Below are 23,197 nucleotides of genomic sequence, written 5' to 3'. Positions count from 1 at the left end.
TCTCTTTTCCAAACTGAAGAGTCCTAGCCTCTTTAATCTTTCCTCATATGGGACCCTCTCTAAACCCTTAATCATTTTAGTTGCTCTTTTCTGAACCTTTTCTAGTGCTAGAATATCTTTTTTGAGGTGAGGAGACCACATCTGTACACAGTATTCGAGATGTGGGCGTACCATGGATTTATATAAGGGCAATAATATATTCTCAGTCTTATTCTCTATCCCCTTTTTAATGATTCCTAACATCCTGTTTGCTTTTTTGACCGCCTCTGCACACTGCGTGGACATCTTTAGAGAACTATCCACGATGACGCCAAGATCTTTTTCCTGACTCGTTGTAGCTAAATTAGCCCCCATCATGTTGTATGTATAGTTGGGGTTATTTTTTCCAATGTGCATTACTTTACATTTATCCACATTAAATTTCATTTGCCATTTTGCTGCCCAATCACTTAGTTTTGTGAGATCTTTTTGAAGTTCTTCACAATCTGCTTTGGTCTTAACTATCTTGAGCAGTTTAGTATCATCTGCAAACTTTGCCACCTCACTGTTTACCCCTTTCTCCAGATCATTTATGAATAAATTGAATAGGATTGGTCCTAGGACTGACCCTTAGGGAACACCACTAGTTACCCCTCTCCATTCTGAGAATTTACCATTAATTCCTACCCTTTGTTCCCTGTCCTTTAACCAGTTCTCAATCCATGAAAGGACCTTCCCTTTTATCCCATGACAGCTTAATTTACGTAAGAGCCTTTGGTGAGGGACCTTGTCAAAGGCTTTCTGGAAATCTAAGTACACTATGTCCACCGGATCCCCCTTGTCCACATGTTTGTTGACCCCTTCAAAGAACTCTAATAGATTAGTAAGACACGATTTCCCTTTACAGAAACCATGTTGACTATTGCTCAAGAGTTTATGTTTTTCTATGTGTCTGACAATTTTGTTCTTTACTATTGTTTCAACTAATTTGCCCGGTACCGACGTTAGACTTACCGGTCTGTAATTGCCGGGATCACCCCTAGAGCCCTTTTTAAATATTGGCGTTACATTAGCTAACTTCCAGTCATTGGGTACCGAAGCCGATTTAAAGGACAGGTTACAAACCTTAGTTAATAGTTCCGCAACTTCACATTTGAGTTCTTTCAGAACTCTTGGGTGAATGCCATCTGGTCCCGGTGACTTGTTAATGTTGAGTTTATCAATTAATTCCAAAACCTCCTCTAGTGATACTTCAATCTGTGACAGTTCCTCAGATTTGTCACCTACAAAAGCCAGCTCAGGTTTGGGAATCTCCCTAACATCCTCAGCCGTGAAGACTGAAGCAAAGAATCCATTTAGTTTCTCCGCAATGACTTTATCATCTTTAAGCGCTCCTTTTGTATTTTCATCGTCAAGGGGCCCCACTGGTTGTTTAGCAGGCTTCCTGCTTCTGATGTACTTAAAAAACATTTTGTTATTACCTTTGGAGTTTTTGGCTAGCCGTTCTTCAAACTCCTCTTTGGCTTTTCTGATTACACTCTTGCACTTAAGTTGGCGGTGTTTGTGCTCCTTTCTATTTGCCTCACTAGGATTTGACTTCCACTTTTTAAAGGAAGTCTTTTTATCTCTCACTGCTTCTTTTACATGGTTGTTAAGCCACGGTGGCTCTTTTTTAGTTCTTTTACTGTTTTTCTTAATTTGGGGTATACATTGAAGTTGAGCCTCTATTATGGTGTCTTTAAATAGGGCCCACGCAACTTGCAGGGATTTCACTTTAGTCACTGTACCTTTTAACTTTTGTCTAACTAACCCCCTCATTTTTGTATAGTTCCCCCTTTTGAAATTAAAGGCCACAGTGTTGGGCAGTTGAGGTGTTCTTCCCACCACAGGGATGTTGAATGCTATTGTATTATGGTCACTATTTCCAAGCGGTCCCGCTATAGTTACCTCTTGGACCAGCTCCTGCGCTCCACTCAGGATTAAATCTAGAGTCGCCTCTCCCCTTGTGGGTTCCCGTACCAGCTGCTCCATGAAGCAGTCATTTAAAGTATCGAGAAATTTTATCTCTGTATTTCGTCCTGAAGTGAAATGTTCCCAGTCAATATGGGGATAATTGAAATCCCCCACTATTATTGGGTTCTTAATTTTGATAGCCTTTCTAATTTCCCTTAGCATTTCATCATCACTATTACTGTCCTGGTCAGGTGGTCGATAATAGATCCCTAATGTTATATTTTTACTAGAGCATGAAATTTCTATCCATAGAGACTCTATGGAACCTGTGGATTCGCTTAAGATTTTTACTTCATTTGAATCTACACTTTCTTTAACATATAGTGCCACTCCTCCCCCTGCACGGCCTGTTCTGTCCTTCCGATATATTTTGTACCCCGGAATGATTGTGTCCCATTGATTGCTCTCAGTCCACCAGGTTTCTGTGATGCCTATTATATCTATATCCTCCTTTATCACAAGGCACTCTAGTTCACCCATCTTATTATTTAGACTTCTGGCATTTGTGTACAAGCACTTTAAAAACTTGTCCCTGTTTATTAGCCTGCCTTTTTCTGATGTGCCAGATTCTTTTTTATGTGACTGTTTATCATCTGATCCGGCCCTTACATTATACTTTTCAGTCCTCTGCTCCTGACTAGAACCTGGAGATTCTCTATCATCAGACTCTCCCCTAAGAGAAGTCTGTGTCCGATCCACACGCTCCTCTGCAGCAGTCGGCTTTGATGATCTGTCCCCATATCATTCTCTCAAGACAAGGAAGTTACTTCAGGGACGAACCTGTCTCACTGTTTACAAAGTCCAAAGAAAGCCAAAGAAAGCAGACCATTGATATACACCTCTACCCAGATATAATGCGACCCGATAGAACACGAATTCGGATATAACGTGGTAAAGCTGTGCTCCGGGGGGGCAGGGCTGCACGCTTCGACGGATCAAAGCAAGTTCAATATAATGCGGATTCACCTATAACGTGGTAAGATTTTTTGGCTCCCGAGGACAGCGTTATATCGGGGTAAAGGTGTAATTTCAGGCTTGCCAGAGAAACTCTTTCATAGGTTGGAGAGAAGATAAATAAACAAAAGCCCTACATAAAACGGCAACAGTTTTCAATGAGTAAAACCAGTGGTTCTCTGGCCTGTGACCCAATGTTAAACAGAAAAAAAAGGTTTGAGAACCCTATTAAGTTTTGGGATGCTCCCCTTCCATCTAACCGTGAAGACAGGGAGGCTGGTTGTAATGACTGGAAACAACCTCCTATGTTGAGAACTCAAGAGTAAAACAACATCCTCTTAATGTTGGCATGATGCAGAGGTGAGAAAAGATGCTCTGATTTGGTGCAGGCTAGCTCTGCATGATAAAGGTCAACTCTGCATTATTCAGACTAAGTCCCTAAGCTCACCATAGAGGACTTTTCTGGGGAATTTATCATTACACATTCTGATAACATGACCGATCGACCTAAGCTGAGCTTTGATAATCGTTACCTCAGTTCTGGTTGCTTTTATTCGGTATGTTTAACAGTGCCCTCCACTGGATGAAATTTCAGAACCGAGGAAGGATACATACAATCTTCTCATCCTCTCACCTGAACTCCAACCTGGCCTAAAACATAACAGGCAACAGCAATTGTCCTTTAAGCCAAATGTCAGAGCATCTTGCTGATTCTGCATAGTGTCACAGACCCTCATTCATGGATCTTAAAAACAGCAATTTCTAATATTGTATTTGACTGGGTTCCATTATATGATTTTCTGTACATCACATGGAGTGGCTGAGTCATAGAAATAAGGATAATGATACAGAGAACTCACTCTTATTCCATCTACTGTTTATTGGTTAAAATATAATGATTATAATGACCAAGAAAAAAACTTCCTGTATATCACCCTTTTAAAGGCATCATTTACCTCCTTGTTTCTCAGGCTGTAGATCAGGGGGTTCAACATGGGGATCACAAGGGCATAAAACACAGAGGTAACCTTGTCTTGGTCCATCAAGTAGCTAGAACTGGGTCTTAAATATATACATATCAGCGTCCCATAAAACATAGTGACGACTGTCAGGTGGGAGGCGCAAGTGGAAAAGGTTTTGCGTCTCCCCTTGGCAGAACGGATCCTGAGAATGGCCAGAAAGATGCACATGTAGGAGATTAGGACACCCAGGAAAGTAGTCGTGACAATTACAGTAGAGAAAGTGAAAAGTACAAGGTCAGTGACGTGGGTGTCAGAGCAGGACAGCTTCAGCATGGGGGGCACATCACAGAAGAAATGGTTGACAACATTGGAGCTGCAGAAGGACAGACTGAATATAAATAGAGTTTGCACAATTGAATTCACAGAGCCACATACATATGTACCAGCCACTAACAGGACACAGTGTCTCTTGGACATAATGGCTCTGTATAGCAATGGATTACAGATAGCTTTGAAGCGGTCATACGCAATCACAGCCAGGAGGCAACATTCATTGGTCACAAAGAAACAGACGAAGAATAGCTGTGCCGCACACTCAATCAAAGGAATGGTTCTAGTCTCTGCTACAAAGGTCATTAGCAACCTGGGAGCTATGGCCGTGGAATATCCAATATCTACAATGGACATCTGGCTTAGGAAAAAGTACATGGGGGTATGAAGTCGGGTTTCAACCATGATTAACGCTATCATCCCAAGATTCCCCATCAGGCTGACCACATACATCACTAGGAACAACATAAAGAGGGGGATCTGTAGATCTGGATGATCTGTGAATCCTACGAAAATGAACTCGGTCACCGTGGTGTGGTTTCTCTCTGCCATTTATTCCAGAAACGCTCTCCTCTGCTGGTGAAAAAAAAATAAAGATTAAAATTAATCACTGGCCAATAAAGTACTGAATACAGATCCCTCATAATCCCTGTGATTGTTCCTGGGAAACAGTGTATAAACATAATACAGCTGAAATACATCAAAGGACACTCCCAGGGAATGTTCTCTTTGTATTCCCCACAAACTTTCCATTAGAGATAGGACATGTTACAGCGACAGAAATATTGTGTACTCTGTGTTAGGGTGACCAGATGTCCCGATTTTATAGGGACAGTCCCGATTTTGGGGGCTTTTTCTTATATAGGCACCTATTACCCCCCATCCCCATCCCGATTTTTCACACTTGCCCTCTAGTCACCCTACTCTGTGTTAATATGCATGAAACCATCCAGTGGGTCAAATCTATAAAATAAGAGATATATAGATTGGGAGTGTTTAGTTTAGAAGGGAGGCAAATAATCTCCTATCAATGTATGCAAATAATCAATGCTATAGTGCAGGGGTCGGCAGCCTTTCAGAAATGGTGTGCCAAGTCTTCACTTATTCACTGAAATTTAAGGTTTCGCGTGCCCGTAATACATTTTAACGTTTTTAGAAGGTCTTGCTCTATAAGTCTATAATATATAACTAAATTATTGTTGTCTGTAAAGTAAATAAGGTTTTTAAAATGTTTAAGAAGCTTCATTTAAAATTAACTTAAAATGCAGATCTTATCAGTTTAGTGTGATCCTTGCCCTTGTATTTCCTTGCTGAGTTTTCCAGTGTCCCCAGGCAGGCAGCAGGCTGAGCGGGCGGCGGCCGGGACCCCGGCTGGCAAGAGGCCAGCGGTTGGAACCCCAGACCATCAACGGGCTGAGTGGGGTGGTGGATAGAACCCCAGACCGGCAGCGGCTCACGTGCTGTCGGTCTGGGGTTCCGTCTGCTGACTCCTGCCAGACCAGGTCCCGGCCGCTGGCCCCGCTCAGCCTGCTGCCTGCCTGGGGTTCCGTTTACCCAGGCAGACAGTGGGCTGAGTGGGGCCGGCGGCCAGGACCCCGGCTGGCAGCAGCGTGCCAGTAAAAATCAGCTCGCATGCCGCCTTTGGCACGTGTGCCGCAGATTGCCGGCCCCTGCTATAGAGTTTATTCATTGTCATTGATTTTCTCTTCCTAATCTAAATGACCTCAAAGGGCACAAGAGATGCTCAGTACCCCTTTTATATAGGTGCCTAAATATAGATTTAGGGCCTAATATGAGGCAGCCCTAGCGGAAAAGTTTGGTATCACTGTCTATGTAGCCTTAAAGTGTCACTGTCCTATTGGAGTCAGTGTACATTTTACAGACATTCTTTGTAACCATGTGCATTATTTTTCCTCCCTGTTACAAGTCCTCCTAGAGGTAATAACACTTGTAGGTGGTGTGGACTGTAACTGATTCTATGATTACTTTTGACTCATAGATTCATAGAGCCTAGAAATGAGAAAATGTATCTCCTAGGGATAAATACTAAGTTAACCTGTGGAACTCCTTGCCAGAGGATGGTGTGAAGGCCAAGACTATAGCAGGGTTTAAAAAAGAACTAGATAAATTCATGAAGGATAGGTCTATCAATGGCTATTAGCCAGGATGTGCAGGGATGGTGTCCCTAACCTCTGTTTGCCAGAAGCTGGGAATGGGCAACAGGGGATGGATCACTTGATGATTACCTGTTCTGTTCATTCCTTCTGGGGCACCTGGCTTGGGGCACCTGGCTTTGGCCACTGTTGGAAGACAGGATACTGGGCTAGATAGACCTTTGGTCTGACCCAGTATGGCTGTTATGTTTCTATGGAATTTCACTGCTACATGCACAAAGAAATGCTCAAAAGATAATAATAATGACGTTTCTTACCCGTCATGGTGTAGGTGTACACTCAGTAAATTCCATTGTGGTTTGTATTTGGTGGAGGAAGATATGGACTGGTTTGACTCCTCATTAACCAATTGACTTCAGCTGAACTATACATTCACACTTGTGTGACTGAGATCAGAATCTAGCCAGTGACATGGTAACACAATGTGAGATGTGTGCGGATGGGAGCAAAGCATCTCATGTCCGATTGTAATCTTTAGGATAGAAAGAAAATGAGTTGGAGATAATTTGGGAGTTTCCTAGTTACTGGAAAAACACAGATCTCCAGATTCTGCATATTCCCTCTGTCTTGACACCTGTGCTAGACGAGTAAAAAGAAATGAAATTATTTTTAGTAAATATAGGGAACATAGGAATTTCCATACCAGATCAGACAAATGATGCATCTAATTGAGTATTGTCTATGCATTGGCAGTCTTTGCTGTGTGCTTCAGATAAAGGGGCAAAGCCCTCGCAGTAGGAAGTTGTTCAATAACATGCCTATAGGGGTATTTTCACCCTACATCCAGGCAATTAGTGGTTGCCTCGTGCTCTGAAGCATGAGGGTTTACATCCCTTGCAAATGTCTGTGTCATACCTAATGTAACTGTTCTTAATATTTATACTATGAATCAACCCCTCCTCCCCCCACCCCCCAAAATAAAACATACAAAAAAAACCTGCTCAAAAGACTTTATTAAGGTTGAAAAGTTCCACAATTGAAAATTAGGAAATGCCAGATTTGTGGTTGCCCATGCAACCTTAATTCTGCCCTCTTGGGTGTTTGCATTATGATAGTCTTTAATTACATTATCACATGCTGTTTTTTCTTAGAACCACTGGATCCCTGCCTTATTCAGAGTATAGAACAGACTAACTTTTGGGTGACTGAGTAGACAACCTAAATGATGTTCTGTTAATATAGTTTTGCATATGTAATTTCCTGGGTTTATAAAAAGGCAAAACTCAATTCCGTCACAACACCTCCATTCTGCATCCTCTTGGTTTGCACCTGTAACCACCTGCAGTGCATTACAGACTTCTACCACTTGCGCTACAGGCCTTTGCAAGAGCAGGCTGTTTTCCTATAGCTGACCGGGGAGATGTGTAGGATCTGCTGGGAGCCTGGCCCAGTATTCTACCTCTCTCTTCCTCTGGGGAAACTAGGGGAGAGCCTGCCCACATAAAATCCTCAGAGACGGGAATGAACCACTGGGCCATGTATGTAATGCAGAGGTGGCTCTCTCCTGCCTCAATCAACTCTGGTTGAGCAGATCCAGAAGCAGTCACTATTCCAGGTGCAACATTGTCAACATCTGCTGCTTTTTTTGGTGGTAACACGGGCCCATCTGTTTAGAATACAGGTATTATACTGGCAGGAAGCTCAAATTTTGCTCACAACTGAAGCAAGAAAGGGGTGACAGTGGTTGTCAAAAGCTATAACTCAGCTAAACCTGAATAGAATTTCATGGGGAAAAAACAAAACAACAAAACCAAAAATGCTCTTCTCAAGTCTGAGGGCTTTCTCCCAACTAAATTTCAAAAACTTGTTGCAAACAATGGAGATGTTTTAGCTTCTCGAAAACAAGAATGCAAGAAGCTGTTAGAATGGAAAGTGCTCAGTAACCTAATACAGGGAACACGACTAGCTCCTCCAGTAGTAAATGCTGGATTCTTTTTATTATTATTAAATATAGAGCTGATAAAGGTGCTTGATTGTGTAACCTAAGCTCACACTTCATAGTTCTCTGTCCCCCTCCAGAGGCTGGACCACACAGAGCTAACACAAACAGACATTTTAAATCAGGTAGTTCATTTTTTTAGATCCCGAGGTCCTGGGCTTGATCCCCAGTGTCAATGACAGAACCGAGAGTACTGACTTACAAGTGATATTAAGCTGAGGCAGAAATATTATGTTCCTCCCCAGAACAGGCACACAACCAGGTGTGTGACAGAAAGTTTTCTGAGGACTCTGTGTCTGGTCCTCTTACCTGCTGGTGTGCATCAGCCTTGCCCTGCAGACTGTCAGAAGGAGATGTACTATTGTAGACTGGACTCTTGAGTTGCCTTTAATTTATGCTGTACCCATTCTGTGTGTAAATAGAGAACTTCAGTTCTTCAAATGGTCACTCCAGCACCAGATCTGCTCTAGAATTTTTGAGCTAGCACCACAATTCATCACACAAAAGAACACATTTGAGACTAAATAAATGAGATGGCAAAATAAGACATAAGAAAACAAGAGATTATATTTTATGGTTTTCTCTGTCTGCTATTTATCTTACACTATTTGGTTTTTCTGCAAATAGATACCGTCAACATAAGCAATCCTGTAGCATCATGTACCTTTTTCCACTGTGTTTTATTCTGAAGCAGAAAAGCCAAAAATAAATAGCAAGTCAAAATATCCAAAAAGCTGATGACAGGGAATCTAATTTAACGTCTAAAAGATCGAGAGAATATTTATTTCTACTCTGTCAGAGCTGAGTGGATTAAGCCGACCTGTGGAGAAAGAGGTGTGTTATCACCGATCCCAGTAGAATGGTGTGTGGCTGACACAAGTGATTCTTATTTGGATCGGTGGCAACTAGGGACAAAATCCCTGAAGCAGCGTGAACCTCAGAAGAGATAGTTAAAATGTCTTTTATGTCTCCTGGAGGTTGGGGATAATAAATCACAGAGTCCAAAGTAGAACAGCTCCAACAGGAGAGACTACCACACCAGAATATCCCATACTTCAGCGGCTAGAGTGCCCACAGGAGAGGTGGTCAAATCTCTTCTCCTGTGAGGTGGAAGGGCCGAGCATCTCCATGCTCAGAAAGAAGTAGCCGTGTGCATACTCAAAGGCTGAAACAGGCACAAAGGAGCTTTTACTGCAAAAATGTAGGTGCCAAGTGAGTTTAGGCACCTATAGGGTTTGGCCTCAGCTGAGTGGGGATTTCAGGAATAGCAATGGGGCCTGGTTCTGAATTGAGATGCCCAAAGTGGCAATTAGATTTAGGAGTACAGGTTTCATCTCTGCCACGTGCCAACACTTGGATCTGGCCTACAGCCGAAAGATTTACAGGTCTTGCTATATCTGCTAGGGATGAGTTTGTCTACTGATAATAATTATACTGGTATAAGCATCAGTGTTGATGATGTTATACCAATATAAAGGTGCCATATACTGGAATAGGTCCATACATTATAGGCCAGAGAGGACCATTGTAACCAGCTAGTCTGACGTCCTGTGTAACACAGGCCATAAAGGAAATTTTGAAAGTCTTGATTCAGGTGAACCCCCAATCTTTGCATCACCAGGCCCTTTAGCAGGGATCATGGACTAGCCATTGCACCCCAAAGCTCCCTATCACATTGCACGAGTGCTTTCTCCCTAGCATTAGCCTAGAATAAAACACCTTTACCCTGATGCAACGGAGGCTATGCTACAGGGTAGAGCTGAGTGAAATTCAGCATTTCCATGCCATAGGAAAAACTGACTTTTCAACATGTGTCTGCATCCCAAATCAAGGCAAAAAAGTTAAAATATTAACATTTTGAACAGAATGGAAATTCTGAAAAATGTCCTTTTCGAAATGTCAAAATGTTTTGTTTGAAATTTTTGATCAACATGAAACACTTGGACATTCCAAAATTGAAATGTTTCATGTCGGTGTATTGACCTGACTTAAAAGGCTGCTGCCTGCCTCAGATTGAAATGTATTTATTTGGAAAATTTCAGCTTGGTTTGCCATTTCTGAGACTGAAGCTAGGGGGAAAAAAGACATTGTTTTGCCCATATATATATAGCTGATGCCTTTTCCTCTGAGAAGCTCTGGTGACCCCCAGCTTTGCAGCAGTGACTTGCAATTTGATAGGGCGGTGCCTTATGCAATTCCCATGAAAATCAGCCCAAATTTGACTATTTGAAAAATGGCTGTGCACACAGGATCAATGAAGATTTGCTAGAGCTTCCCAGTTTAATCCCCTCAAGATTCCATCTGCCCTGGGGAGGCAACATCCCAGGGATTCTGGGGGCTGAGCAGGATTTTCCCAGCAATTCCAGATCTGGGCTGTTGCAGGGTCTCCAATTAGGCACCCAAAATTAGCAGCAAGTTTTGATCTTAATTTCTCTGTGCTTGAGTTCCCTACCTCACAGGGGTATTTGAAAATAAATTCAGACACTATAGTGATAAACACCATAGAAAAAGCACACAAGCAAATTATAAATTCTGTTTTCAGAGCAGGGTTAGAATAGTTTAAATAAGACCTGGTATAGCACAGCCCTCTTGGTACCTGCTGGGCTGACAAGTCACTCAGAAACCCTGAGGTTCAGTAACCACTGGTGTCATTCACTTACAGGTTCTGTTCCCACCACCTTTTTGCCATACACAGCTTGGGTTCTCATGTCTACACCTAGGAGCACTGCACTATCTCTACCACCACTCCCTTGGCCTCCCTTACTTTTGGCTTCCTTCCTCCCAGCCTTTTCTATAGCCCCAGGCTAATTGGGTGGGTAACTGTCTCCCATTCACCAATTAGGTGCAGGTTTTTCTAGCCAGCTCCAATTTGCTTCCCTTAATGGGAGCTGGCGTGACAAGGGGCTGAGTGACCAGCTCTTGCCCAGCCCCTGTCACACCTGGGCCCACACATTGAATGATGAGGCTAAAACAAAATCCTGAACAGCTGCTCACAATTGGGCCCTGTCCATTCTCTGCACTCAAGCCGGCTGGGAGCTTTTTAATAAAATGGATTTTCCACCAAAAATATGGATTTGACAAATCGAAATGTTTTAGTTGGAATGTCTCAGTTTTGATTAAACATTTCTCAGGTTCAGGATGGAATTTCTGGTTAAACTCCAGAGCCATAGAGAGAGCAACCCCCAAAATAGCAAAATCCCAGCTATCAGGGCACTCACCTGGGATGTGGGAGACCCATATTCAAGTCCCTTCTCTGCCTAATTAAGAGCAGGGAAATAGATTTATATTGCCAATATGACAGGTGAGTGCCCTAATGTCTGCCCTGTTTTCTATTCTATGGTGCATCTCAGTCTCTCAGTCTCTCCTGTTGGAGCTGTTCCACTTTGTATGAATAATAAAGGATTCATTGAGAAAGAAAGTCTATCTCGATAGCCGAGTGGTTGTAAGCCTGATCTGGGACGTGAGACCCAGGTCCAAGTGCCTGATTTGGAACGGGGTCTTGAATCTGAGTCTCCCTCATGTGACAGTATGAACCACATGGGGGAACAAAACAAACAAAAAAATAGAAGCCAAGCAGCTGATTCTAATTATCTACTCCTTCCAGTGGCTGTTGTGAGTAGAAGGAGTCTGGGGACTATATAAGCCAGACCTAACTCAGTCCAGAAGAGTTAGGAGTAGAGGCAATACCTAAGTAGACTGAAGCAATGCTAAGGAGGGGAAAATAAAACAGCTCTCAAAAGGGGAAGAAGGAGTTGTGATTACCTGAGGGGGGAATATTGAGTTTGGGGAGTGTTGGGCATGGCCTCAGGACCAGCGTCCACAAGAAAGTGTGGGTTTTCCTAGAGGGAAGAGCGCTATGGGGAATGGCGCTACAGATGATGGACATAGAATCATAGAAGATTGGGGTTGGAAGAGACCTCAGGAGATCAGCGAGTCCATCCCCCCTGCTTGAACCCCAACTAAATCATCCCAGCCAGGGCTTTGTCAAGCCAGGCCGTAAAAACCTCTAAGGATGGGGATTCCACCACCTCCCTAGGTTACCCATTCCAGTGCTTCACCACCCTCCTAGTGAAATAATGTTTCCTAATATCCAACCTAGACCTCCCCCACTGCAACTTGAGACCATTGCCCCTTGTTCTGTCATCTGCTACTACTGAAAACAGCCAAGCTCCATCCTCTTTGGACTTGGATGATGACAAACTGATGCACCCCTTTCTATAAATGTTACTACATTCTCCCCAGCATCCTTTCTCCCCCAACCTTTTCTGTGGTGGTCAAGTCATCCTGACCCACCAGGCAATTGCTTGGTGGCATTTTTAGTGGTGGTATCTGGGGCTTAGCTGGAGGACCAAGTCACGTTAGCGACGGTCAGCTGGTCTCCCTGGAGCTGTTGAAAATCCACCAGTTTATCCCTTATCCTAGATGAGTGCCGTAACCACTGGGCTACTGGCTAATAAATTTGTTAGTCTCTAAGGTGCCACAAGTACTCCTGTTCTTTTTACTGGGCTACTGGCTATTCATGCGTTGGGCTTCTCTATCTCTCATTTTCTGTGAAGTTTTTCCAGAAGACCAGGTTTCATCCCAATACAGAATGGGAAAATATTTTGAAATCTTGAAAATGTTCAGGGGATGGGAAATCTTTTTCCTACCCATGTCTACTCTGTACCCACTGCCATAGGGATTGAGGAATACCCAAGCTGAAATCACACCTTGGAATGGTGCATAGATATACCCAATCAGAAAAAAACCCTATTTTTAGAACCTGTTACGGTCCTTATGTTAGCTAGCACTTATGGTTACCTAAATGTATTATTGCCCTTTGATGCCAGTGACTCTATAAAGTTGAGCAGATCTTTCCATTTAATATCTAGCCTTCAGGAAGAAAAAAGACATTCAGTGACATGAATGTCTCTACAGGTACATACTATCCCTGCAACATCTTTCTGCTGGGGATTCACAGCGTGGGACACAGATCCTTCGTAGGACCCTTGCTCTGAGTTTCAGTGGTGCCAAGTGCCATCAACTCCCACTGACATTGTTGGAAGCCGGAAGAGAAAACCAGTGTAAATGAAAACATCCTATACCATTCGTTATTGTCTATACATTTACAAGAGATGATTTCCCTCCTTTCCAAACTAATCCGATTAACAACAGAGAGGGTGTGCGGGGGAGACAGGGATGGCAAAGGCCTGTGCCCTAAGGGACATTTCTGGCATGGGAACGATTCAGATTTGGACAGTCTCTCATATTGTGACGGAATCTCTGCATGTATTTAATTGAATGCAAAACAGTGCACAGTGTGCTGTGTTTCTGTGCGGAGACCGTGCACTAGCTCCAGGGGGAAGTGTGTGCATAACCCATAGTACATTCCCCAAGACACACTATTTCACAGGAGCAGTCAGAGTTATTGCAAGGAATCCACACATGGTCCCTTTTTGGCTCCTGTTTACTTGCAAATTTAGATTTTTCCCCCCTCATACCAATGTGACACAGTTGATTTTTCTGAGATTCATGGACCACCCAGAGCTGCAGGTCCCACTCTTCATGTTGTTCCTACCAAGCTATATTATCATCCTGGTAGGGAATCTTGCGATGATTGTTTTCATCAGGATTGACTCCCATCTTCACACCCCTAGGTGCTTCTTCCTCTGTAATCTGTCCATTGTAGATATTGGTTATTCCTCTGTCATTGCACCTAGGATGCGCATGAGTTCTGTAGCAGAGAGTAATAGAATCATTTCATTCACTGAATGCGCTGTGCAATTTTTCTTTGTCTGTGTCTTTGCGACCAATGAATGATGCCTTCTGGCCACGATGGCCTCTGACCGCTTCACAGTCATCTGTAACCCACTGCTCTAGAGGGTCATCATGTCCAGGAAACTGTGCACTGATAGTTGTTGTGTCTTTGTGAATTCAACTGCCCGAACAATTTCTATATTCAGCTTGTCTTTCTGTCACTCCAGTGTCAGCAATCATTTCTTCTGTGACATCCCTCCCCATCCTTAACCTGTCCTGCTCTGACATACACCACACAGATGTTATTCATTTCACCTTGTCGACTATATTTGTCATGATTACTATCCTAGCTGTTCTAGTCTCTTATATGTACATCCTCGTAGCCATCTGTGGTCAGATGTTGGCTGGGTGTGTGTTCTTTCAGTGTGCTGTCCTAGCTCTGTGAAGATAGCAGAGATAGCAGACCTCAATTAAACAGCCCAATAAATCCACAGATTCGATTTTCAGCGAAGGCACCCGGCCAGGTTTACTGTCAACAAAGCCCGGTAATAGCGCCTGGATGGAGAGTAAGACATGTTTGCTCGTGACAATGGACGCAGCTCAGTCAGTGGCAGGACTTTCCACTGTTCCCTAGGCTGGCCAAAGACACTCCCTCTGAGATACAACTTTATACACCAATACAAACAAGTTACGTATTGCCCCTGACATATCAGAGTGACACCCTCTGACGTATTAAGGTGCCACCCATTGACGGGTCCAAGGGCTGCCCATTACCTTGTACATGTTGGTTTGATTAAAACATCTCTATCCATCATGATATCATCCTGACCTTATCCTTAAGATGGGTCAGCGTGCTCCTGTTATCTCTGGGGAATGTGTTTGGTATCAAGGTGTTCTGGTGCCATCTTTCTGGAATGTGTTGGCGTATATATTCTTGTGCCTACCACTACTTAAGCATGTGTGTTTCTGCAATATCAGCCCTGTTCTTGCCAGATTCTGTGAACGAGGCCTGCCTCTTGCTCACAGCTTGGCTTTGCTTTATATCTGCAAAGTTTTGATTACTTTAGCTCAGGCCTCACACCAGGCCTCTGATACACGGCCTTATGTTTCAGGCCATCTTCTTACTACACCATCCTGAAGATCCACTCTGTTAAGGGAGACTCAAACCTTTCTGTACCTGTGCCTCTCACCTGACAGCTGTCACTACCTTCTACAGTACTCTGATTTTATGTATTTATGACCTGGTTCTGGCTACACCTTGGACCAAGACAACATCATCTGTGTTCCCTATGCTGAACCCCCTGATCTACAGCCTGAGAAACAAGGAGGTGAAGGACGCCATTAGAAGGATGATATACAGGAAGATATTTTCTCAATAAATATCATTATTGATTTTTTTTTTTAAAAATCAATAAACAGCTGTGAGAGAGGGGCAAGTTCTCTGTGTCACCATCCTGATTTCTCTGATTGCACCAAAAATGATTGTGCATAATGCGGGCTCGTTAATATTGGCAATCCCAATAGGAACATAAGACAGGAAGTGACCCCCCCTCCCCAGGTCATTGAGTCCAGTCTACTGCTGTTGCAGGCAGCAACATGATAAAATCCCATTCATAAACTTATTCAGTTCCACTTTAAATCTAGTTAGGTTGTATAACTCCACTAGCTCTAGAGGGAGGTTGTTCCTGAACGTCACTCCTCTGATGGTTAGAAACCTTCTTCCACTTTCCAGACTAACTTTATTCATGGCCATTTTATACCCATAAATAAGAAACAGGCCAGGGCTAGCTGACCCTGGTTTCAATCCACCGACCACTGGGTTATTATGGGAGTAGCACACTTCCAGCATTCTACTGAGAGGGTGTCTGCAGTTTTGTTGTAATCAGTAAGGCCAGACCTCAAGAAATTCTGTTTGTAAATCACAGGCCTCTTATACTTGATTTAAAGGTGAATTGCAGTTACCATTAGTGCTTTAGGTTGGGTGCCCTCTGTAGGTAAAAGGATGCTGAAATCATACAAATACCTGAGCTATTCTGAAATTGCATCTCAATAGAGGACGCAGTTAAATATACAGGCCCATACATTTTATATTCTCTCTCGTTAGACTGTGCTCAACTCCCAGTGTGCTAAGATCACAGAATCTCCATTCCAGCACTACCGTTACAGAATTTTAAGGAGGCCAGGACTGCAGAGAACAGCACATCTCAATCATGTGGGATCAGAGAGAGAACTCAGGGCCTGGTATGTGGAAAATATTTCCATAAACCTCATAGATCATGTGAAATTCACTCTGATTCCAGTGCAGACTCAGATATGGACCTATAAAAAGTCAGGGAGGGTTATGGACAAAGTTGACAATGCAGATGATTCTTAGGGAGAACTGATTAAACAACGTCAGAATAACCACTGCATGGGCCGCTGACAAAATGCCAAGAAGGAAACAGACCATTGCCTAATATACCATTGTTTTCATTCTCCAATTGGTGGAGACTGAATTGTCTATAGAAGGTAGATCAAGAACATCTCTTCTCCGGTCTCATAACACAAGAACAGGAGAAAAATCAATCAAATTAAAAGTTAGGAAATTCAAAATCAAGACAAGGAAGTCAATTTTCACAAAATGTATGATTATTCTAGGGAACTCATTGCCACAAGAAGTAATTGTGGTCAAGAATTTAGTGAGGTTCAAAAAGGGATAGGATATTTATATGCATATGCAGAATATCAAGAGTTATAATTAAAGAAAATATTTTTGGGAGAGAGATTAAATCTCATGCTTGAAGGTTTAAACTAATCTCTAACTATTGGAGATTAGGAGGAGACCTAATGTTGGGGGCAGATTCTCCCACATCTGCCTACTGTGAGGTTCTTACACTTTCCTTAGAAGCATATGGTATAAGCCACTGCCATAGACAGGCTATTGGACTAGATAAACCTTGTGTCTGATCCTGTCTGCTAATCCCTATGTTTCTGAGACAGAGGGGAACTGGTAGCTTCTACAGGTTAGTTCAGTCATGGAACAAGAGTCTGCCCCCAGAACTTCCCCACACTCTGCAGGGTTATGATTAGGAAGCTGTGAACATAAGACAATTCACACTTGCCCCTGTGGATGGGGATCCCGGTCGTTGGCGGGCAGGATCGAACCTAGGACCTCTGCAGCTTAGTGCATGAGCCTCTACCACATGAGCTAAAAGCCACATGGCTCTTAATTAAGGCTGTAGGGCACACTCATTAATCTCTCTCTAAGTGGTCTCAGGGCCACCAGATGGGACAGAACACCACACCCAGGAGGTGTGTGGGTTACATATCTACACCAGGTTACAAGTTAAAGACATTATCCGCCAAAGAGCCAGACCACTGCCCCAATCAGGGGTTTGAGCCCCTATGTCATTTATGTGCTTTGGGAAATCCTATGAGCATAAGGGCCAGATCCTCTTCTTGTATAAATGTATGAAGCTCCACTGGCTTCAATGGAATGACACCAATTTTGACCAGTTATGGTTCTGATCCAATGCCTTCAGTAGAGCTCCACCTATTTACTAAAGCTGGGGGTCTCACCCATTAGCGCCAATGGAGCTAATGCTGATTTTCACCTGCTGGGGATCTGGCCCCATTGATTGCAATGTAGTGATGCTAGCTTACATGAACTGGAGCTGGAGCACAATTCATTTCAGTGGAGCAAAGATGATTTACACTCGCTGGAGATATAGCCACCTCGATTTAAGTGGCACTCCATCAAGTTACATTAGCTGGGGTTTCTGGCCCATTAACATCAGTGGAGTGATGCTGATTTACACTAGCTGAGAATCTGGCCAATTGTGTTTCACTTAACCATCAGTTTCGACACTGATTTATATTAATGTTGCATTGACGTAAAACACTCTGAGGATTGCACTGTTTTTTCCAGATTAAATCGGAGATTCTGGTTATTTCCCTAACATCGTTTTTTGCCTTTTTAATGGCAGATTTTGATACCCTTATCCACACTTTTTCAGCAGGTAGTCCTGCGGAAGTCAGTGAGACCAATCTCAGAGTAAGAGGCTATTCAGTGTAAGGACATCAGAATCGAGCCTATAGTTTCGAGATGCCCTAACATATTGCTATGTATCAGATAAAGCCCCTTCTTGTCTGTCTTGTGTGCATTAAAATTCTTCTTAGTTTATTTGGAGCCTAAGCCTATCTTGCTTTACTTGCACTGAGTAGTACTTGATTTCATTGAGGCTACTGGTATGAGTAAGTACCAGTCAATGTGAGCAAGGATCATAGACTCACGCCCACAGTGATCTGGTTTAATCTGTCATGACTTTGGACAAATGGGCCAAATGTAGCCCTGGCATAAAAGAATGATGCCAGAGATGAATTTGGCCTGAAAGTGAAGATATTGAAAGGGAAAAAAAGGGACAGAGAGTAAATGCTATTGTCCAGCACTGGTTATGCCAGTAATGTTCATGTTGACATAATTCCCCAAAGTTAGGAGAACTTTGTAGAAAGCATCCATTATTATGGATTATAATAAGCTGCTGTGGGCCTCATTAAAACATTGTTTTTTGAGCAATTCTGTCATTATCTAATTAGGGAAGAAAATGTATTGGGAATAGTTAGGAAAACAACATATGACTCATTACACAGATATAATGTCAATATTAACACTTGCTCTGCCAGAGTAATGAATAAGTAAACATATTTGTAGTTTAACTGGAGTTAAGAAATTAGCCGAGATAGTTTGTACAGGGGCACCTTCTCCCGGAGAACAGCTGTGTATAAAAAAATATCTGCCCCTTCTCACTAAAATCAATCTGAAAAAACTATACCAGCCCCCTTGTCATTCATTAAGGGCCTGAGCATTGACCATTGGACTCAGTGGAGTCTTTCCATAGACTCCAGGGCATATTAGTTCAGTACCATAGATCCCAGTCCTGAGCATTCTTATGTGAGTGCTTCAATTTACGCATGTGAGTAATCCCTTTGACGTCAATTGGACTACTTGCATGAGTAAAATTAAGCACATGCACATGTGTTTGCAGGATTAGGGAACTTGGAAAGCACAAGCAAGGTGGTCAACACAAATGCTTCAAAGACAACCTAAAACAGAATCTCAACTCATGCAACATAAATATAGATAAGTTTGAAGACACAGCCAAGGAGAGACCTGAAAGGACAACAACTATCAAACCGTTTGAGAAAGACACACAAGAAAAACTGATTGAAAAAACGGGCAAGCATCATGCCAAGTCTTCATCGGGAGCCTGCTTATTTCTAAGTGACATCCATTAAAATCTTGCTCCTTGCAAATTGGGCTTTACAGCCACAAGGGAGCATACGAGATGCCATGATGTCATTGCTGGATACAATGGACGGCCATACGTTCTCTCCCCAGATGTGTTCAAAGATGATGTTCACAGAATTTTGGGTCAGAGAATTTTAAGACGTTTCAGCTACACCCACAAAGGCACGTTAGGTAACTAATTGCCATTTGAGACGTATAAGTCCAACATTTAGGTGCTACTGAGGCTCAAAGGCACAAAAGGGCTGTTAGATTCCTAGTTCTAGGAATCTAACACTTCCGAAGAAGTGGGTTGTAGCCCACGAAAGCTTATGCTCTAATAAATTTGTTAGTCTCTAAGGTGCCACAAGTACTCCTGTTCTTTTTGCGGATACAGACTAACACGGCTACTACTCTGAAACTAGTTCCCACAGATGCTCATTGGGAGCTGAGTGATTATCTAACCTTTGTGCTTTTGGAATATCCCTCCTTTGGCTACGTCTACACTTGCATGCATACTTGGATAGTTGACTGTGTACATGCTCCTGCATATTCCTCAGACCTGCGTGTAGTGTCCACATATACTGTGCTGGAGAGAGGTAAAACCCTGTGTAGACCACATACCTGCATCCACACTGCCACTTTTGTTCTGCCAGAGCAGCGCTACCACTTCAGAGGCAGTATCCCAGGGTTCTGTGCCTCACAGGAGACACTCTAGGAACTGCCTTTCTGAGTGCAGTTGCCACGGCCCATCCCTTTTACACATTTGCCCATGGCAGTACCCGCTCATCTCTCCCTCTGGCCACACTGGGTGGAAGACATGGAAGGATGGTGGTTCTGCTCCTGCTCCTTGTTAGCAGGTTTTCTCTTCACCCTCTCACGCCCCCGGTTCTCGTTATGCAGACAGAAAGCTGACCAGAAGCCCAAAGTGCAGATAATGCAATGTTTATTGGGTTTAGTTTCCAGCAAACATGTCCCATAACTCTGAGGTCACAGAACCTTGTTTCCCAGTGTCCTGTTCCCCACCTCCTCAGTAGGTATAATTATACCTGCAATGCACGCCCACTGTCCCACCCCTTACAACTTATGATCACGCTCCGTTTCGGAGGGTCATGGGTCTGGGGGTCTTCATCCCACCCCTTTTGTGCCCCATGGGAGGGATAAGGAGTGAGGTTGTGCTACAGTCAGGGGCAGGCATTTCTCTGGCCTTTTAGTGTTTTACATTCCCCCCAATCACCCTTTGCCCCCCCGACTGGTTGTTTGACCTTGCCTTGAGATAGGACTTGAGGCAGTCTTCAAGTGTGTGCTCATATATTACACTCCCACCATGCCCAGTAACACTTTTACTGCTCTTATCTGTTCCCATTATACTAACAAACCCATCTGACTTAGGCAAAAGCAGCATACATGGTGTCTGTCTTTGTCCTTAGTAAGGGTCCCTTTATTCACACATATTAGTAAGAATCTGTGTATATATATATCTATCAAAAAATCAAACAGGCAAACAAAACTTAAAATACTATCTCAGGTGAAAATACAAGCCAGTATCCTACATTGGCACTCGCACTCCTAACACTCCTTCTTGAGGGACGAGTGTTCATGAGGTGGGCAGGGCAATTGGCAAGATGCTGGGTGGAATCTGGACAGAACTTTCTGACATGACAAAGATGGCTGACCATGATGGGTGACTAACAATCTGCTCTGGCACCATGGAACAGATATGGTGACTGCCAGTATTGCCAAGGTATGGCCATGGATGGACCGCCACTTCTGGTCCAGGAGAACCAGCATGGTGTCGTGAGATTGCATGATTTTGGAAAACTGGGATGACGAACGATGGCTTCAGAACTTCAGAATGTGTGATGAGATCACCCCAACCCTCGAGTGCCACAAGCTTCGATTTAGGAAAGCCATGCCAGTGCCAAAGCGAATAGTTATTGCCCTGGGGAAGCTGGCGATACCTGACCAGCTCAGACAACATTTCCAGTTCCGAGGAAGGACTGGAGGCTAATAATGGTAAGATCCAGGTAGTACTGTGTTTTTTTTTTAAATAAATATTTACATTGCCTCCCGGGGGTGGTGGGAAAGGGGTTTGGTTCCTTCCAGGGCCTGAGAAAGAGCTCGATGTACGCTCAAAAGCTGGTCTCTCTCTCACCAACAGAAGTTGGTCCAATAAAAGCTATTACCTCACCCACCTTGTCTCTCTCTCAAGTTGAGAACTGGAAGCCTGCAAAGTGTACGAGTGAAAAATCAGTTATTGACTCGGCTCTATTTATATGGCCCCATCACCAGAGTATCTCAGAAGCTTTAATATATTTATCCTCACAACATCCTTGTGAGGTAGGGAAGCGTTAATTTCCCCAATCTGCAGGAACAGAAAGACTAAATGGTTTGCCCTACGTCACACAGAAAGACTATGATGGAGAAAGGAAATGACCATGTCTCCTGAGTATCAGGCTAGTGTGCAAGGCACTGGAGGGATTGTTCAGGTTTCCTGCCTGAGAAAAATAGCTGGTTCACTTTGAAAAAAGAGATAAAAGAATCACCAGAGAGTTTGCACAGGTTTTGTAGGCAACACAATTATGTGCAGTTATTCCCAGGGGACATGAAAGATGTTCTAATAATCCCACCTGTGCCTGGCCTCATGTTCATATTCGGCAGCACTCCAAGGATTCTGTCCCAATATGCCACCAAAACAAATATAAACAACCCCTCCGACCTCCAAAAACAATCCCCTTTGGGATCAAGAACATCAGACATCTCCCTCTTGTAGGTTTGTCGTTTAAGCTCCAAAGGAGATGGTATAAATTTTCTCCTTTGGTTCCGACATGTGGATACAATTGTCATTTAGAGCTAATTCACGTGGAGATCAGACTCACTGAAATCAGATTCCTGATTATCTGAACAGCACATTTATATTGTTTTTTTCTGTTGCAGGATAAGCACAGTGACAAGGGAAATGATGCCCATGCCGCTCGCATTCTGAGAAAGGGAAGCGATTACTTAGGTAAGAATAACATATTGCAAAATAGAGGGCATCTCAGAGTATTAAAACTTTTATTTCTATTTTTTTGAAAATGTATTTTGATTGTAAAGAAATGTGTCCAGTCCGCATATTTGCCACATGTGTCTGGGGGAGATCAAGGATGTGGATTGTTTCATTAATTTTGTACAGTGATGAGGTGCAGGTGATGGACTGTTCTGGAGGTAGATATTCTAAGAACACTAGATCCTCAGCTGGTGTCAGTTAATGTAGATCCACTGAAGTCAATTCCCATTCATGAGAGCTGAGCATCTGGCTCATCGTTCTTTATCTACAGCTGAATCAGCAAACTCCCACTCCACCTGGTCTATTTCCTAGATTTATGTTCTCTAGATGTGGGACTAGTCACACTCACAGACTGCTGAAGAGAGGAGCAGTGTTTTAGGGAAACCTCCCATTGTCACAGGCAGTGCATGTTCTGGTGCATGACGTAGGAGATGCACTTTCAAAAGCCATCAGTCTAACTTCTTCCCAGTCGATATACATCCTGAAAAACAATCTTTAGAAACACCAAAACTAGAGATGGTCAAAACAATTTTGATGGAACAATTCTGTCAGCAAATGCCAATTTGACAAAAAATAACACTTTGCAGGAATGCGTTGATTTTGATTAAATTTTGGATGGGAAGATGTCTAACCAAAATATGTCTTACTTTCTCATTTTGTCTTGATAATGTCAAAATGTTTTGCTCTGATAAGGTAAAAATGTTTCATTTTGAGTCTATCGTATTGTTTTATTTCATATTTACTTTTATATTATATTAAAACTTTAATTTAATCGTCTATATTATATTAAATATATTA

At 42.9% G+C, this 23,197-nt stretch overlaps 1 protein-coding gene and 1 pseudogene across 1 annotated transcript; one reads left to right on the top strand and one right to left on the bottom strand.

The window, feature by feature from the left end:
* The window catches only part of LOC135877972 (up-regulator of cell proliferation-like), a 778,396-nt pseudogene that overhangs the window by 578,367 nt on the left and 176,832 nt on the right, over positions 1-23,197 (top strand).
* On the bottom strand, positions 3,846-4,802 carry LOC135877470 (olfactory receptor 5AR1-like). The gene has a single exon (XM_065402907.1). The coding sequence runs from the start codon at positions 4,788-4,790 to the stop codon at positions 3,846-3,848; it is 945 nt and encodes a 314-aa protein (XP_065258979.1). The 5' UTR covers positions 4,791-4,802.

Source organism: Emys orbicularis, chromosome 4 (assembly GCF_028017835.1).
Source record: "Emys orbicularis isolate rEmyOrb1 chromosome 4, rEmyOrb1.hap1, whole genome shotgun sequence".
Classification (NCBI taxonomy): Eukaryota; Metazoa; Chordata; order Testudines; family Emydidae; genus Emys; species Emys orbicularis.
Note: the sequence above shows the minus strand (reverse complement) of the source record. Positions and strands in the feature narration are given on the sequence as shown.

Bases quoted from the DNA above. Each gene is read 5' to 3' on its own strand.
- LOC135877470 (XM_065402907.1), bottom strand. From the start codon at position 4,790: ATGGCAGAGAGAAACCACACCACGGTGACCGAGTTCATTTTCGTAGGA.